The 18503-nt window shown below is 32.4% G+C and overlaps 4 protein-coding genes across 35 annotated transcripts in view; 2 read left to right on the top strand and 2 right to left on the bottom strand.

Annotated features, from left to right (window-relative positions):
* Positions 1-378: 378 nt before the first annotated feature.
* Positions 379-2159, bottom strand: LOC123676262 (protein phosphatase inhibitor 2-like). Of its 2 annotated transcripts, none has more exons than XM_045612051.1 (3): positions 1997-2159; positions 1681-1839; positions 379-1565 (listed from the first exon to the last, which is right to left on the bottom strand). In XM_045612051.1, exons 1-3 carry the CDS (start codon positions 2083-2085, stop codon positions 1220-1222), a joined length of 594 nt encoding a protein of 197 aa, XP_045468007.1. In that variant the 5' UTR covers positions 2086-2159; the 3' UTR covers positions 379-1219. The 2 variants fall into 2 exon arrangements, with proteins under 2 accessions (XP_045468007.1, XP_045468008.1); XM_045612052.1 differs by having other exon boundaries at positions 1958-2098.
* A 2661-nt stretch (positions 2160-4820) lies between these two features.
* LOC123675614 (F-actin-monooxygenase MICAL3) overlaps positions 4821-18503 on the top strand; it is a 116410-nt gene continuing 102727 nt past the window's right edge. For 25 of the 29 annotated variants that reach the window (XM_045611016.1, XM_045611044.1, XM_045611040.1 and 22 more), the window contains exon 1: positions 5862-5900. In XM_045611016.1, coding sequence (XP_045466972.1) covers positions 5877-5900 — 24 coding nt within the window. In that variant the 5' untranslated portion in view covers positions 5862-5876. Of the gene's footprint in view, positions 5164-5861; positions 5901-18503 lie in introns of those variants that run through there. The other 4 variants (XM_045611024.1, XM_045611017.1, XM_045611042.1 and 1 more) reach the window with 3 other exon arrangements.
* On the bottom strand, positions 9469-16213 carry LOC123675618 (tumor rejection antigen P815A-like). Of its 3 annotated transcripts, XM_045611051.1 has the most exons (4): positions 16044-16213; positions 10210-10466; positions 9787-10122; positions 9469-9705 (listed from the first exon to the last, which is right to left on the bottom strand). In XM_045611051.1, exons 2-4 carry the CDS (start codon positions 10264-10266, stop codon positions 9484-9486), a joined length of 615 nt encoding a protein of 204 aa, XP_045467007.1. In that variant the 5' UTR covers positions 10267-10466; positions 16044-16213; the 3' UTR covers positions 9469-9483. The 3 variants fall into 3 exon arrangements, with proteins under 3 accessions (XP_045467007.1, XP_045467006.1, XP_045467008.1); XM_045611050.1 differs by lacking the exon at positions 10210-10466; XM_045611052.1 differs by lacking the exon at positions 10210-10466 and having other exon boundaries at positions 9471-9688.
* LOC123675617 (zinc finger MYM-type protein 1-like) lies at positions 11140-13956 on the top strand. Its single transcript, XM_045611049.1, has 2 exons — positions 11140-13425; positions 13521-13956. The coding sequence occupies exons 1-2, from the start codon at positions 11556-11558 to the stop codon at positions 13871-13873; spliced, it is 2223 nt and encodes a 740-aa protein (XP_045467005.1). The 5' UTR covers positions 11140-11555; the 3' UTR covers positions 13874-13956.

The raw sequence follows: 18503 nt of genomic DNA, 5'->3' as shown, positions 1-18503 counted from the left end.
AAAAATTGTTTATTGCACTCGACGTGAAATTGTCCGACGAGGCCGTTAGGCCGAGTTGAACAACGCGTCGAGTGCAATAAACATTCACTTTTTGCACTTGTTACATAAATAACTATTAGAAGTAGTAGTTTTCTATCTTGTAAATGAATAATTACTTGCTTTTGTGAGCACTCTATAGTGCGATTTGCTACTGGGAGGAAATTTTACAATAAATAAAGCATCAATATATCCCATTGGATAGGTTACACTAATTGAAAGTAGCTGTGACCATGCAAAACCCTATGTCAATTGTTTTAATCATCGGATGTCTTTTAGCGCAGCTATTCTTTAATGTCGGCTGACACAACTTTTCCATATAGCGAAATCACTAATAAAGAATTTGGCAATTATAAAACTTTATTCAACAAAAAAATACATATTTACGATGGTAGTGATTTCTACCATGTTCAAAAAGTTCAATGTTATTTGTGCTCAATTTCAAAATAAATTAACTAAATAGCAACATTTATTGAAGAAAAAAAAAACCTGTCAGAAAACTAAGTGCTTCGAAGCATGAATTTTCAATTTTAACATAAGTGAATGGTTCTCAAGAGAGTAAGTCAATAAATATTATCTATCATCTCTTAACACAAAAATAACTCTATCATTTGTTTTTGATGAATTAAAATCTTCAATATTATACTGCGAGCTAATACTGAAGAAACTAATTTATTGAAAAAAAAAACACGCTCATATCAGCAGCAAAAATTTTGTAATTAAAAATAAAGATACCTTTCATAAATATAATAAATTTACATATCGTACATGGTCTTTTTTCAACTATATATATATATATTTATTTTCACAAAGTATTAATCCCATAGGATTGAAATAGTCAATGTTAATTTACTCTGAAATTAATACAGAGCTTTCAAATGTGAAATGGATAATCCTTCTCGTCAACATTATTAGTACGAATTATTTATCACAAAATTTCAAAGATTATTTTTATACAATGGTGTTTTTTAATTCTATTGCTCAATCTCTACAAAAACTAGCGCGATAAAAGAATTTCGAGCAATAGAGAGAAGGGTAAGTTATTCATTTATTATTAGATACACAGTTCAAATAAAACTATAGACAATAAAATTGAATATGACCTAAATAAAACGATGTTATAAAAAACTGACATGAAAACTTCAAAGATTTGTATTTATACATCAACCTATTTCAGCAACATTTAGGTATGCTTAGAACTACCTTGCTTATGTGTATTACCTACTGGGGAAGATCTTCTGTGACTTTTTGGTGAGGAAGGCGATGGGCTTCTGCCCTTAGCTGTAGGTTTAGAAGACATGCTTTGTGTTGCTTTCGATGAACTTTCATTGTCTTCTTCTTCATCTTCTTCAAGAAGTTTTCTAGCGAGCTGAACAGCATAAAATTCATTGTAATGCTTTTTACGCTTCTGACGAAATTCTTTTCTTTTTTGCTTTTCTTCCTCTGTTAAATCTGCATCTTCTTCATCCGAATCATCATCTGAAGATTGTTGTTTGAACTTAGGTGGTTTGTCAGCAGCCAATTTGAGCCTATTGAAAATAATGATAAATAGATAATGAATTTTTCAAATAACAGTAGAATCTATTATAACTTAGTTGTTTTTTCGTATGAAAACATTATATAACAAGCTTTCAAAAGTCTCACTTTTCTGCTAAATCACTAGCATCTAATCTGTCTAATTCGTCCTCACTAAAGTTGAAGGGTGTCTTTGGTTCATCAATTTTCATATGACCGTAGTCTTTGTCAGGTGGATGTAAAGTAGCTATTATATTCATTTCATCAAAAGTAGTTTCTTTCGCCTTCCTGGAAAGAAAAATATATCATTTTTAAGATCTCTATATATGACACATAATGAAAAGATGGGATAAGATTAATTAAGCTTATTGGGTTGGGCTTTTGAACTTGAAAAAATAGAAAAAACCTGTTCTATGGCATGTTTCTAACTGGATTATTTGCTCACTTAGCGTGTGAATGACCATCTTGCTTGTCAAAACTGCTAGAGTTTTTCAAAATGCCTTTCGAAGGCCTTTTTTGCAAGTTATCTGCCATTGATCCTCATATATCAACCTGAAAAATCAAATAATATGACAGGTTATATGTCAAAAAAAAAATTCAAGAAAACATAGAATAAACGTCTTTTCGATTTGTTTGTCATACATAAAGTGATTGACAGAAAATGAATTTGGATTTTATCGATTCGATTGCGGTACGTAATTATGAAAGGGATCAAGATACATTTTTCATAAAAAATATGAACACACTAACACAACATAGATAAAGATAACATAGATAAATGAATCTTCCTTTGTCTATGGATAACGCCCTTCAGGTTCAGCTGTCAAAAGTTGGGACATTGGGAGGTTGCGGTTGGTAAGGTTGGTTATCACGTTATCAGTTGACATTTATCATGATTCATCTTGGAATATAGATTATTATTACTATTCTGTTCTAAGTGATTCATGAATACTTCAGTTTTTGGCGACAGATGAGGCATACTGCGAATTTACTGAATTTTTCATGTTACTTTTAGAATAATATAAATTTTTTTTGCCGACATGTAAGATTAAATTTGAAGCTGTTTTATCATTGAATTTTCTAGTTTGAATTGATATCTTTTTTTCGAATTTTCCCGTAGTCACTGGCAATGCTGAATGTACAAATTTCCTTGAGATATTAAAAGATGTTATGAATGTAGAAGAATAGAAGATTATTTGATTTAATTGCATAAACAATTTGTGAAAATGACAATCGGTTTGAGAATATAAGGATGTTTCATTGCTAAAATAAAAATAATAATATTATTTATCACAATGGCCTTGACTCCTGTGTTCCTCATCCTTCGTTCGGAGACTTTTTGCAGAATTTCTATTAAAAAAGAATGGATGATGAGGCACTTTGATTTCATAACTTGGTCAACATGAATTATGCGAATCCATATCAGTTTGATAGAAATGGTTTGTTGAATTAAACTCATTTATTGCAATACTAATAATTATAATTATGTTCATAAACAACTCACAAGGTAAAACATTTTTCTTATGAAGAACAAATCGTAATGACCTGTTTTTGTAAGTTTTTGAACCACGCCATGAAATTCTTACAATTTCCTTACATCTATTTGTTTGTATTGGAATGAAAGACAAATAATAATACAGTACTAAATTTTCTTATTACCAAAATTGGTAAATTTTACCCATGAGCCTATTACTTAACCCTTATTGGCACAGAGATCAGCGAAGATATTTTGCACGGGTGGCACGACAAATAGAAGTTCATAATTACTTATGTTTTTGTATTTATTTAGGAAGAAATATGAATATATAATGAAAAATCAATGTAAATTTTTTTCCAAAAAAATCGTGGGACCCTATAGGAGGTGGTACATATAGTGTACCACTATGCCTGAAAGATAGAAATGAAAGTTACTTGTCGAATTATTTACGATGAGTAATTTTACCTTTGAGTGGAAATCCTGGAAGCATGTTTTCGTTTTGGACAAACACAAAGGAACTTTACAAATTGTACAGGTCCATTCAGTTCTCACTTGATTAGTTTATGTGCTGCATACTGCGCATCTTCTTCTGGTGCCTCTTCCAGGTTGATGTGCTGAACTGTCAAGTCTGACTTCTATGGATACTGGCGGTTTATGCTTCTTAATTTCTAATGGACTGTTGTCTCGTTTTCTTTTTAATGAGACAAGTCATCACTGATGTCATCTTCGACGTCTTGAACCAAATTTTCGATACCAATTTCATTCCGCAAGGGATGTTCTGACTCGTCAGCTTCGTCCTTGTCAACAATAGATTCTGCATCAGATGGAATATTTTCTTTTTCCTCCATAAGCTCAGCATGGGTTAGTCCTTTCAATGTGAATGGCAAATATTCCATTGTATCTGGAATAATAGTTCATGACCAACCCTTATATACGTACGGCGCAGTGGTACATATAAAGTACCACTACATTCTAGACAAAATATTGAGAAAATTTAAATATACTTACTTGATGAAAACTATTCTTGAAGCTTATAGCATAAACACACTCAACAAATAAATTCAAATGAAAAAAAGACGGTACTTGTTCACAAAAAAATTGGTTTGCATATAAACGTGTACTATCCTGCAAATGCGTCGCAGAAACTAATGTTTGATTAAAGGGATGTTTACGTTTGCGCACAAGATATGCGTATTATGCATATATGCACGCGATGCATTAGGAGGTACACTTTTAAAGCTTCCGTGCCGTATCAAATTTGCGATAAAATGAGTGGTATGTTATATGGACCACTGTGCTGCGCTTGTTCGGGAAAAGGTGGTACAATTTTTGTACCACTGTTCCAGTAAGGGTTAAATGAGTATCTGATTGGTACTATAAAATGTAGCAAAATAGAATCATTCTAATTTCACTAAATCCAATTTCCAAAAGTAATGTCGTTTTATTCAATTCCAAATCCCAATGAAATTTACGATTTCATTTATAAATCTGTTGATAGTTTATTCTGTACCGTCATCATTTTCACTCGTCAGATATGGGAAAATCGATTCTAGCGACATCATACAGAGTGAAAGAAACACCAAACACTGTTCAACTGCTTTTGACAGTTCTGGACCAATATTTTAATGAGCATTGTACGAAGACTAATTTTTTTTTAGATTATTATTATTGAGGAAGTGTCGATACCATGCATGCATCTTGCCGCTTGCGTGGGAAGTAGAAAATGACAATTAATATCCTTTGGTCTTTTACAGGTTCCTGCCTTTGACTTCAGTCAATAAACTCAAAAAAATATGTTTCGGTCATCATTTCTCCGTTTTTCTATATGAAAATGCAATGAAAAGGTGCATAACTTTCAGTTTCGTTTATTCACAGTCAAAAAATTCTCGTATGAAAGCGCAGTCGCTTCTTGATACGTTTATTTCAGTCTCTCGGATCAAATTTCTCTTCGAGCTTTTGCGCCGCCGTATACTATTCGTAGAAGATACCGGCCAGAAGATTAACTAGTCTAGTCGGTTTAGTGCAGTTATTGTACTGAGGTGGCGGTGGATTAATGCAACTTTGTGTATGAAACTGTGGTATCGGCAATTTTTGTGGTTTTCCCGAATAAATATCAACATTAAACAAGCCTGAAGGTGAGTGATTTTCTCTGAAAGAATTTACACACAAAGACTTGCCATACTCTTGAATTTGAGTTTTAGTTGAATTTCGAATCATTATTTAGGGTGGGAAGCGGATGTCATGACTTAATTTTTTTTTTTTTTTAATACTGAAGCACCACACCCTTTTCTTTTAGTGTATTCTGATATTTGGGTTTTGTTCATTATGGTTACTTTTATTCGCCTATGAACATTCCTTCTACACATATATTCCACATTTTTTTATGGAAGTAACTTACAGGTGGCTCTTATCTATCTGTATTTATTTACATTTAGACACCGAGAAAAATTTTCTATTTATTTAACCATTATGGTTTCTGCAGCTTCAGGAAGAAAGGGTGTACTTTGTATTTTCTGAGAGTATTTTTGTCTCATGACCTATCAAAATTCTTTAGTTGTATTAAAGTCCGATTTGGAATCCGTCCAATTTCTAAATAAGACGAGGAGACTATTATTTACTTGGATATTGCTGCATATTGTGATATCTTTCGTTTGGACAACGATGTCATCTTTAGAAACAATGAGTTACTTTTTGTTTATGAATATGAAAACATCGTTGTCGAAACGTACGTTAAATACTCATGAAGATTCTGTTGATTAGAGTGTGGTTACTAAAACTTCATTATAATATGTCTACTGAGAACTGAAAAAACCTCGTAAGTGGAGAAAAATTTCAGAAATTTCAGTAGATGATTCCTTCACTGAAAAAGCCAGTAAGTCTCATTAACTACCTTCAATTCGTCAACCTTTCTGAGTTACATCCTCATGAGAAGCGGTCAATTCTTACTTTTGGTATAACTCAGAAAGGGGAAGTGATTTAGAAAAAAATTATGGGATTAACAGACCTTATTGAAGGAATCACCTCCTGATTTTTTGACATATATCCATCAAAGACCTTGATGCATATGCACTCCCATGCAAAAAAGCAACAAGTTGATATTTGGTAAAATTTGAGGTCCCTTGATTTTTTTTATTTTCTGTTCGATTTTCAAAATTTATTTGTTTTTCTTCTCAAGGTATCGTCTTCATTTGATGAAGGTTGGACACAATCTCAGCAAATTTCTTACGATTCTTCACAATCAGAAACGAGCAGTATGTACTCATACCAGTCCAATTTTTCTATTGACTGTAGATTAAATAATTAATTTCAACTTGCATACCTACCTATTCACTATTTGGTTAAATGCTGGCTCACAAGTTATTATGCAGAGTTAATTACAAGTCTGTTATTAAACCGCTAAATTTTGTAACATCAAGTGGAATAATTTCATAGTAAAATTTTTTCCAAAGATCAATTTTTGTTGAGAACCATTCTTTTTTAATATTCTGTTTTTTGGTTCATGCTTTTAAGTGCACTAGTTCATTTTTAAGAACCCGATTTTGAGATGTTATTTTTTGGACGAGATGGCTTTGCTCCTTGTGCCTTAATGTCAGTTTGATTTCTTAGTTTATGAGCCTAGCAACGAGAAGGCAACAATATATTTTATAATGATAAGAAATCATTGCAAAATTTATTTTTACTGCAACTGCTATGAAGAGCAGCCTATATTTCATAGCTTACTGTATTTCAAAACTATGTATTGCTCATACTGTGAGAAATATTATTTTTCACGGCACTTTGCCACACACAAAGTTTGATAGACAAATGAAATTGGGCTTTTGAAAAGTCGTTCCTATGGAAAATAAAAAAAATGTTGTCAACGAAGGCCCTTTTGAATTGAATCAGGTACATTTAAGATATCTAAAACACTGGTAGTTGTGGTGTGCTCACTTACTCTTGAAAAACCTTAAGATTAAAGTGGCGACCAGTTTTCTTGAATTCTAATGGAATTGGTCCCTTTTCACTTGATTTCCGCATCGTTTCTTATGGCTCCCACATCGTCTTTCTGTCAATGTTGTGTTTTGAGGTTAAATCAACAATAATAACAAGGTCAACGACTTTTGACAGAACCAATCAAAATTTTAAAATGATGCCGTTTATTGGTCAATTCTTTGTAGGGCGCCATCTTAAGGAAGAAAAGAGAAAAGGGACCCATGCCGCGTTGAGTCGCCAGAATTATCTTGAACAAAACCTTATCAGTGGCTACACCAGAATTTCAGACATTAGGTACATGAACTGTATTATTGAATTTGTGCAGTTGTAGGAAATAGTATATTGTGCAACAAGTGGGGAAAGTCTAACTTTTCTCACGAGTGTGGAAGTTTGTGGCACTAGCTTGAAAGGCCAGTACCATAAAATTCATTAAGCCACATCTTGTAAAATAAAATAGTGCGAGAATATCGCAGAATCGTTCAGATTTCATGGTTATAATTCATTATTATATGTTGGTACTCGGAATTCTCCTGCCACGGATTTATCTATTGATTATCTGTCAAATTTGTGATACAGAAAACTGTTCTGCCAACCCAAATTATTCAATGCAAAAATCACTAAATGAGATTTATGGAAATATTCCATTTATTTCAATAAAAATTCATTGAATTAGAGAAAATAATGTATAATACTCGTGCAGAAGGCACATTCTAGCACTCTTTCATTTAACAACTCGTGGAAGAATATCAATGCTTTTTGCACTTGTATTATGGATAACTATATGCTAAGATGTCTAAAAACATCTTACTATATGTTAACTTATTGAATTCAAATTTAAAATCAAACTTCAAACGAAGCAATTCAATTGTGACTTAAAAAACCTGGAAATACATACTTATTACATGTAATTCAGCTTAATATTTTGTATTACCACCTCTAGCTCTTTTTACTGCCTGCATATGCCGGTTATTCACACTGTCTAAAGGGTAACGAATAGGTAGATACGAGTATCTTGAAGAAAATTTCATTTCTTAAAGTAAAGTGTTGATGATAAGTTCTAGTCCAAGAAAATGGCCAATGAAATACGAATTTTGGGGTTAAAACTTGAATTTTCGATATAAGTTACTTTGAAGCATCTAAAAACGAACTGTAAAAGGTTTTTTTAAATTCACCCCCGGGAAGGGGTGAAAAAAAATAAAAAAAGGGGTTTTTTTGAAATTTTGGGGAAATGGTAAGTGTTAGAAAAAAAAGTTTCGAATAAAAGTTGTAGAGCGTAAAATTTTACATGAAAATGTTATCACAACTTTTTTTCCTAAAATTGAAATTAACTGAGATATGGTAGCTAGAAGCTAGGGGATGATAACAGGAACTTCAAAAAATCATAAGTTGTTGAAAAATTGAAAAAACTCATAATTTTTTTTTTAAATTACTTATATGATTATAAACTTTAATTCTAGAGAAAAATTTTTTTTTTTTAATTGTTTATAAAAAAGTTATAACAATTTAAAATTTTTATTTTCAAATTAAATCAACTTTAACTGATGAAAATATATATATATTTTTTTTAATAGATTAATATTTTAAGGAATTGACCATACGCGTTGAAATTTAATTTTTACCTGTTCTTTTCAAGCAGATATAAAATAATTTACCTGGTGAAAGATATTGTGTGGCGGCCATTTGCTTTCACTACCGACTTCGGTACCTCATGCGCATGCGTCAGTTGTTCTCAATGCGCCAGTTGTTCTCTGTGTGTTTACAATATTCTCCATTTGTTTTGAGTGAATTGATTAGTGCTGTTAATTTGGAAAAGGTAATTATTTAAGTGATGTTCAATTTTATATTGAGAAACCGCATGGTCAAAACATAAACACATGCTTTTTATTTACTTTGTTATAAAAATCACCATCAATCATTTTATATTATTTAATTTTTTAAATACTATTGTTGAAGTATCTACCTAGATTAGTTGATAATGAATTAATTTTGTACTTTTCTTGTTTATATAGGTTGAAATTTCAACATGGATCAACAAGCATTATGCAGTATTTGTGACACAGTTTTGATCAATGACGCCGACACTGTTGTTTCAGTGAAAGAGAGAGGATTAAAAAAGTTGATTGAGAAAAGCATTGAGAAGGAAGACAGAAAAAGAAGACAGAAAAAAAATTACTTATATGATTATAAACTTTAATTCTAGAGAAAAAATTTTTTTTTTTAATTGTTTATTAAAAAGTTATAACAATTTAAAATTTTTATTTTCAAATTAAATCAACTTTAACTGATGAAAATATTTTTTTTTTTTTTTAATAGATTACAAAATTGTATTACAATTAAAAAAATTTGAAGAAACTTCCTAAGAGTAATTGATTCTCTTATTATATAATAAATAAAACAATATAGATTTTGCAATTCCAAAAATTATATTAAAATTTTTCAAAGTTAATATAAATTTCATCAAGTGGACTGCTGTCTCTAACAGTTTAGCTTCCTTCGTTTTCTTCTTCAGTAGGTGTTTCTTCGTCTTTATCGTTAGCTTTTTTATGTGTCTCATATTCACTATCTTCATTGGTATCAACGCCTGCATTTATACTGTTATTGCATGTATCACCATGACAAAACTTGCATAATTCATTACATTTGAGAGAACTTTTTCTACAACTACATCTTGCTGATGCACAATTGGTTCTACAACCACAAAAAATCTGTGAAGAATACAAGAAAAAAATTATCGTCCATAGCGTAAAAATTAACTAAAGAAGAATTTTATTTGATTGATATTATACCTTTTGTGTGGATACTTTTGAACGAGTGTTTTTAACAGTTTTACGTCCTGTACATATAGCTTCATTTTCTTGTTCTCCGTCTTCGACAGTAGTTTCTTCTTCACCATCATTTTCATCCTCATAAACATTTCCATCATCATCATTTTCATCATCACTATCATCTCTTTCTTCATCTTCTTTATCTTCATTTTCATCATCCTCAAGATTAAACGATCTTGCAGAAGCGTTATCACAGCTTTGGCCTTGGCAACTTTTACAAAATTTATTGCATTTTAAACCACTTTTTTTGCAACCACATCGAGCTGATAAACAATTCGTTTTACAGCTACAAGAAACCTGTTAAAATAAAATGCAAAATGAATAATTTATTATTACTATTGGATAACACTAAAATAAGATAAGTTGGTGTGAATTGTAACTTACTTTATCTATTAACTCCTTTGGTGCTGGTTCCGCGTTTGACATGATAGGTATCATCATAAATAAGGTTCTTCTCCAACCCCAATCGTCCGGATTTAGATTGTTGCCTAACCACTGTTGAATTTGATAATACACTCGTTTTGTATGTTCTCGTAGGGCTGATTCAGTCGGTGGTAAAGAAGCTAAGATAACTTCTTTTTTAAAAGCAGCAGCCGATGATGAAAATATCCTATATCTTAATTCACCAAGTGTCAGTTCATCTGTAATACTTTGACCATAGAGATGGAATATAATTTTTTCAGATACTGCGTATAATTCCTCAATTGAACGATTAGACTCATAGAAAACAGAAATTAGAGCTTGCAAATCAGGTTTTTTTTTCAATAAAGATATTATACTTTTTTTTCCTTTTTTAAAAATTGCACTTGTAGTGTCGCAACCTGCAAATGCATGCGCAAAAAGCAAAAAAGGCTTCAAATTTTTATCGTATTCCGTAGAATAAATAACATTAACTTGTTTTCCTGGTGTCATTTTATAAAAGTATATTACCACCAACGTTATCAATATTTTTACCAACCATGGTAGCTATACCTTGCAATCCAACTTCTACTGCATTATGACAATTAATTGTTGGTCCACCTATGATTCCAGTAGAGAGTGATACTAATGAAGTTCTAACCTCAAATGGATTTCTTTCATCAAGCCAAAACAAAAATTTTTTAATTCCTACTTCATCTTTTGTGATTCTACTTCTTGAAATATCAACATGTTGTTCACTGTTGCTTGATTCAATCTTGCAATATGTCTCTAAACATTCCATGATATTGAATGCTGATGGCATTGCTACTAAATATCTTGTTACAACACTGGAAGTAACACCTCTTCCATGCTTCAAGTCAGTACCGAAGAAACGATTGAGGGTCTGTTCCAGGGCCGTAGCCAGGGGGGGGCATTATGGGGCAATGCCCTACCTTTAATTTTCAATGCCCTACCTTAAAAAATAGTAACAATTTAAATAATATTCAAAGGAAATTTCATTATGTGACGTGAGGAAAAAATTATCACTCGCAAATCAATTCTGAATTAATCACGAGTTGTTAGAGATTGCGAACTACATCAATAGAGTGCACCGTGGTCATTGTATATATACAGCACGCTGTATTTTCAGAAGCACCTCATGTGCTTATTTTCTTGATTCCGCACATAGATGGCATTTGAAGTATGTATGGGACCTGTACTGGAATATACGCCCCTTGGTAGGGGGATCCCCATATAACCCAAAATAGAGTTTAGCGAAATAATTGTTTGTTTATTGAAGTGAAGTGAAGTGTTGATTGACTCATTTAGCGATGGATATAAGGACTTTCTTTACCAAAAAACGAAGAGTTGAAGAGGGAATTCATCACGATGAACCCCATTGCTCAAAACCCACTCCTAGTTCTATGGAAACTAGTTTGGCAAAACAGGTTGGTAGAAATAGAATTAACTATGGTATTCCTTCGGATATTGCACGAATCGGAGAACCGATAAAACAAATTATTTTAAATATATATCCCAAAGAAAATAATAGGGCCTTTGTTGCGGATTGGTTTAAGCGATATAAATGGTTGCAGTATTCGGTCGAGAGAGATGCTGCTTTTTGCTATCCTTGTCAACAATTTTTACCCCATGGAAGCAAACAAAGTTCTTATACTTCCACAGGATTCAGAAACTGGAAAAATGCCAGTGATACAAGAACTGGGTTTCCAAAACATGAGAAATCAATTCCTCATACACAAGCCATGGCGATGTGGCAAGACAAACTACGCAGAATATCTACAGGTAGCAGTGTCGAAACTTTGATAAATCATGAAGTTTTAGAAAAAAACCGGTATTACATGAAATCAATTGTTGAAGTTATACAATTTTTAGTTGTCAACGAGTTAGCTTTGCGAGGAAATTATGTTTTGGAGGAAAAAAAAGAACAAGGATTATTTCAGAATTTATTTGAATACACGTGCATGAAAGATCCGAATTTGAAGGAGGCTTTCAGCCATATACCACAAAATGCGACATATCATTCACCGGAAATTCAAAACCAAATAATTCAAGCAATGGTTCAAGTAGTACAGAACTCCATTGTCAAAGATATCAAGGAATCTGACGTGAATTGGTTCACTCTAATGGAAGATGGAACGAGGGATAAGAATAATCGTGAAAATATTGCTATAGCAATACGTTACGTTAAGGATGGAATCGTCAATGAGTCGTTGCTGACAGTTACAACAACTGAACATCTTGATGCAGCAACATTTACCGAATTAACTTTAAACACTCTTACGAAAAATGGCATTGATCTCTCCCGTATGCTAAGCCAATGCTATGATGGAGCAAGTGTTATGAGCGGAAAAGTTTCAGGAGTTGCGACTAGAATAGAGAATCAATTGGGCCGAAAAATTCCTTATGTCCACTGTTATAACCACCGCTTACATTTAATAGTTATCAGGACTATCTCTGAAATGACTTTCATCCGTTTATTTTTTGATCAATGCATCATGTTACATGAGTTCTTTCATCATGGAAAAATAGCTGCAATGTATGGTGGAAAAATAATTGGCAGATTACTCGAACAACGTTGGTCAGGACACTTGGCGGTTACAAAAGTTGTAAACGATAATTATTCAGAGATTTTGCTAACTTTAGATAAAATGAAAAATGACAGATTCAATGGTGACGACGTTGCCAAGAGTGTCGGCATCAAAAAAATTATGCTTAATTTGGAATTCCGAATGGCTATGGTTGTGGCCAAAAAAATACTATCCATGCTTCAGCCTGCAGATGCAAGTTTACAAGCCCGAAGCGCAGGATTGAAAGACGCCCTAATAATCATAAATTGCGTCCAAAATGAAATCACAAAATTGAGAACAGATGAAATGTATCATCAAATTTTGGAAGAAGCTAAATCTATGACAAGCATTGATTCTGAAAATAGGACTCACACCCAAAAAAGGCAAGTCAGAAGATCTAATCGCATGGATGACTACTTGATGTTTGACTCTTCCTGTTCCTCAACGAAACAAAATGAAGAAGATCAACCATTTAAATCTGAGTATTTCGAAACATTGGACATACTAGTTGCTGAATTACAGAGAAGGTTTTCAGACAACGATGATCTGTTAAATTCTGTAGCGAGTCTCGATGAGTTGGATGTGAACAAAATGGAACCTTTGAAAAATTTAGGTGAGTGTAAGGCAATTAACAAAATGATGTTGCTGCTTCTAAAATATTACGCTTGTTTATTCATATTCAATTCACAATTTAAATTAACTTTTCAGGTATAACAATTCCATCAAATGAAGAGGCTACAGTGGTTAAAGCTTATTTGAGTCGTCGTGAGGATAAAACAGAAGACATAGTGCAAGTTTTGTACAGACAGCGAGAGGCTTTCAAAGATACATATGAACTCTTTGCATCTGTGGCGACCATAGGATGTAGCACTGCTGTTTGTGAATCTACTTTTTCAACCTTAACTGCAATCAATAGACCTCAGAGGCTGTCAATGAGTCACGAAAGAATGGCAGGCATGGTATTTCTGGCCTTTGAAAAGAGAAGGACTCAGTCTGTTGATCTGAATGAAGTCCTTCGCATATTTAATAATATGACAAATCGAAGGATTCAGCTGTTTTGAGGAAGTTTTTTATCATCATTATATTAATCACAACATGTTGAAAGAAATAATATAAACTGAAGAAATAAATATTTTTATATATACATACTACCATACACTCAAAAGTAGGTACGATGAAAATTGATTCATCAGATCACATCGAGTACAATTTTTTACTTCTGCCCTACCTGTAACCTTCATTGCCCTACCTTAAATTCATTTCTAGCTACGGCCCTGGTCTGTTCAATAACCATGTCTGACCAAATTCCAGCCCATGCTTTTTCGGATCTACGAATTGTAAAAAAACCTTCCTTCGTGAATTCGTCATATTCTCCTGGATCCATAATTAACTCGAGGTCAGCCATTTGTTGCAAATAAATTTGAGCGTATTTCGCATATGGATAATGTCCACTTGCATGGAAGAATGGTAACATCTCTTTGACGCTTTGTAAGTGTAGTTCCCAATTGACATAAACAGGTGGAAGCCACCAAGACGAACGACAACATTTTTTAATTCTTCACTATTCGATTCTTGTACTATCGAAAGAGCTTTAGCATATAATGGCTGGTCATATGTGACAAAACATGTCTGTCTATTTAATTTACGAGTTTCAGCTGCTGCATAGTGTAAAGAACTATTTAATGTCGTCAAATTTGACGGTGGTCCATTTATAAATGGTAAGCAAACAATTTGCGACATTGTATAAGGAATCCCGGAAGACAAAACTTCCATATATCCTTTCCAAGATGGTACGTTTTTAACCTCGAAGAACTTGGCCCAAAGATACGCAGAATAATAAGTTGATATCACAGGTGATTTTCTCACTGGAATGTTTTTTATCGCAATGAATTCTAGTGATTGTAGAGCCTTAGTGTTAAAAGACCCGTAAGGTAATTGGGGAATAACGTGTTTTGATACTAATTCCTGAGGTTTTGGCATTTTCTCAAATTTAACAATATTTTCTTCGAAGCTTATAGACGATTCAGGCGTATACGCTACTATTCCACCAAGGCAATGAAAAGTCTCTTTACCATCTAATGTTTTAGCATTGTGATCAGTATTATCAAACACAAATTGTGCAAATGGCTTATCACTATTAATTTTAAGAGCTGGAGGATTAATAACTGTACAAGCTTCATGCAACTGAATGTGATAATATGAGGCACAAACACCTAATTTGCTCAACAGATCAACAATTAGTCTGGAACCAGTTTTTCTGTGGACATATGAACCAACTGCCAATTGGAGAGATGATATAAATTGTTTGGGACGTAAATAACTGACGATGGAATGTGCTATTGAATCTCTAACAATAAAATTATCACTGTATTGGTCACTGTTATCCTTGCATAGTAAATTTCCAAGGAACGAAGTTAATAATGGCGGAATTGATGACACAACATCGTCAAGAAAACTGGACGCAGGAGGGTACGATGTATTACGATAATCGTGTTTAATAATTTCATTACGGAGTATTTTGACAGCGACATTCAAAATTGTTTGCTTTTGTAAATCATCCATTTCATCGCCATCACCAGTGAACCAATCGCTACAAATTTTAGAAATATCGAATGTTTTATAATAGATCATTGGTTCCTTACCTCGATGATGAGATATGAAGATATCATCTTTATATTTTTCTTTCAACATTCGAAATAAAACAAAGTTACTCAAGGGATCATCTCCCATGATATCTTTTAGTTCCCGCAAACTAAATGTATACTGACAGCTTTCTTCAATGTGTTTGCAAATTTGATTAAAAATCCTAGCTGTTTGTTCTTTAAGGGTAGAGATTTTTGGTTCCTTCACGAGCTTATTAAAATTCAAGTAGCATTTATGATGATAACTAGCTTTACAGTCAACTAGGTTGATGTCTTTAATGCGTTTAATCAATTCAGTACTAAACTCATCATTTTGCCTCCTGGCAATATCCAGTATCTGGTCTTGTGTGTACTTATTAGCTATCAAATGGACCCGTTTATGTTTGCGATCCAATGACATTTTACAAAAAAAACATAGATTTACAAAATCAAAATTCAAATTTGTTGAAGTTGACGCTGGTAGTATACTTGGTCCAACTACAGATGATGTAAAATGTGATGAAGATGGATCAGTAGATAATTTTGATTTTCTCTTAATTGAAGAGGTAGACATAGGATACGACTTCCTACATTTTTCATGAAAACTTACTTCAATCTTTCCGAGCCATAACTCGCTTTTTCTGTCTTCCTTCTCAATGCTTTTCTCAATCAACTTTTTTAATCCTCTCTCTTTCACTGAAACAACAGTGTCGGTGTCATTGATCAAAACTGTGTCACAAATACTGCATAATGCTTGTTGATCCATGTTGAAATTTCAACCTATATAAACAAGAAAAGTACAAAATTAATTCATTATCAACTAATCTAGGTAGATACTTCAACAATAGTATTTAAAAAATTAAATAATATAAAATGATTGATGGTGATTTTTATAACAAAGTAAATAAAAAGCATGTGTTTATGTTTTGACCATGCGGTTTCTCAATATAAAATTGAACATCACTTAAATAATTACCTTTTCCAAATTAACAGCACTAATCAATTCACTCAAAACAAATGGAGAATATTGTAAACACACAGAGATCAATTCACTCAAAACAAATGGAGAATATTGTAAACACACAGAGATCAATTCACTCAAAACAAATGGAGAATATTGTAAACACACAGAGAACAACTGGCGCATTGAGAACAACTGACGCATGCGCATGAAGTACCGAAGTCGGTAGTGAAAGCAAATGGCCGCCACACAATATCTTTAACCAGGTAAATTATTTTATATCTGCTTGAAAAGAACAGGTAAAAATTAAATTTCAACGCGTATGGTCAATTCCTTAAAATATTAATCTATTAAAAAAAATATATATATATTTTCATCAGTTAAAGTTGATTTAATTTGAAAATAAAAATTTTAAATTGTTATAACTTTCTTATAAACAATTAAAAAAAAAAAATTTTTCTCTAGAATTAAAGTTTATAATCATATAAGTAATTTAAAAAAAAAATTATGAGTTTTTTCAATTTTTCAACAACTTATGATTTTTTGAAGTTCCTGTTATCATCCCCTAGCTTCTAGCTACCATATCTCAGTTAATTTCAATTTTAGGGAAAAAAGTTGTGAGAACATTTTTATGTAAAATTTTACGCTCTACAACTTTTATTCGAAACTTTTTTTTCTAACACTTACCATTTCCCCAAAATTTCAAAAAAACCCCTTTTTTTATTTTTTTTCACCCCTTCCCGGGGGTGAATTTAAAAAAACCTTTCACAGTTCGTTTTTAGATGCTTCAAAGTAACTTATATCGAAAATTCAAGTTTTAACCTCAAAATTCGTATTTCATTGGCCATTTTCTTGGACTATTCATTCCACTCTTAGAAATGAACTCTGAAATGCACAAGTGCACTCAAAGCCATAAACCAAAAAACAAAATGTTGAAAAGGAACGGTTCTCGATGAAATTGGTAATTTGAAAAAAATTGCCCACTAAATTATTACACAGGATGTTTCAAAATTGAGGTTTAACAACCAACTTCCATTTAACCCTGTATAGTGACTAATAAGTCATCATTAACAAAATAATGAATCAAGTTGTAATTAATAATTTTATCTACAATTTGAAAATTGTACTATGAGACCTCAAATTTTAACAAATATTTAACTTGTTGCGTTTTTTTGCATGTGAGTATAGTTGCCAGACTCAAGAGGGTGATTGAGATCGTTCAATGGTATTTTCTAGTGAAAAATTCATAATTTTAAAATGAAGTTTGTAAGTGGTACCGTTTTCTGTTTTTAGTACCTATGTGATTAATAGAGAAAAAAAATCAATGAATGATAAAACTCTTACTATAAACAGACCTTGAGAGGGTTGATTTACTGAAAGCTGCAGGGTAATACGTAAATTTTCCGAAGACTTGAAAATTTTTTAGGAATTCAATAAAAAAACATTCAATTACGTCGAACGGTTTTTGAGATATAATCTCTACTTTAAACCATTATAACCATGAAATTTATCGGAAAAAGTGGCCTACGTCAAAAAGTATCACAAGTAAATAGTGACAAGTGGGGTATTTCAAATTAGAATTTCATGGAGATTATGAGTATGATATAAAAATAGGGCATTCTCATTTGAAAAAAAAAACAGAGTGATATCGTGTTTTGAATCATTCTCATAGCCCAAAATTTTCAAGAGCTATCGACCGATCTAGCCATATTGACTTACCCTGTATATTTTATATACACAGAGCAGACGTTCTTTCCACAAATGCCAATCCAATTCCGTCCTATATTTGTGTTCTTATAAACAAACCCGAGGTCTTGAAGAACGCTGTGTTGTATTTCTTCCTGGCTGGAGTGACCTTTGTCTTGAACTGCGACAAAGGGACGTCGTAGATATGATCTGTTTAACAATATTTTCATTGACTCGGGTGTGTATAAGTCTTACATTAATTGAAACTCGAGGTTTCTTCGTCTTACCTTTTAAGCAAGCTCTTGAAGGCATAAAGTTTATTAATTTTGATTTTTCAAAGAAAAATGTTATCCATGCAAATTTCAAAATTTATGGTTTGAAATGTGTAAAAATCAATGAAAAAGTCAATGAGAAATACGTTTC

Source organism: Harmonia axyridis, chromosome 3 (genome assembly GCF_914767665.1).
Source record: "Harmonia axyridis chromosome 3, icHarAxyr1.1, whole genome shotgun sequence".
Classification (NCBI taxonomy): domain Eukaryota; kingdom Metazoa; phylum Arthropoda; class Insecta; order Coleoptera; family Coccinellidae; genus Harmonia; species Harmonia axyridis.
Note: the sequence above shows the minus strand (reverse complement) of the source record. Positions and strands in the feature narration are given on the sequence as shown.

Bases quoted from the DNA above. Each gene is read 5' to 3' on its own strand.
- LOC123676262 (XM_045612051.1), bottom strand. From the start codon at position 2,085: ATGGCAGATAACTTGCAAAAAAGGCCTTCGAAAGGCATTTTGAAAAAC. The intron at 1,840-1,996 runs GTGAGCAAATAA...TTTTCTTTCCAG, and splicing joins GATGGTCATTCACACGCTAA to GAAGGCGAAAGAAACTACTT. The intron at 1,566-1,680 runs GTGAGACTTTTG...TATTTTCAATAG, and splicing joins GCTAGTGATTTAGCAGAAAA to GCTCAAATTGGCTGCTGACA.
- LOC123675617 (XM_045611049.1), top strand. From the start codon at position 11,556: ATGGATATAAGGACTTTCTTTACCAAAAAACGAAGAGTTGAAGAGGGA. The intron at 13,426-13,520 runs GTGAGTGTAAGG...TTAACTTTTCAG, and splicing joins GGAACCTTTGAAAAATTTAG to GTATAACAATTCCATCAAAT.
- LOC123675618 (XM_045611050.1), bottom strand. From the start codon at position 16,199: ATGGATCAACAAGCATTATGCAGTATTTGTGACACAGTTTTGATCAAT. The intron at 10,123-16,043 runs GTAAGTTTTCAT...TTATTTTAACAG, and splicing joins TATGGCTCGGAAAGATTGAA to GTTTCTTGTAGCTGTAAAAC. The intron at 9,706-9,786 runs GTATAATATCAA...TATTCTTCACAG, and splicing joins CAAAAGTATCCACACAAAAG to ATTTTTTGTGGTTGTAGAAC.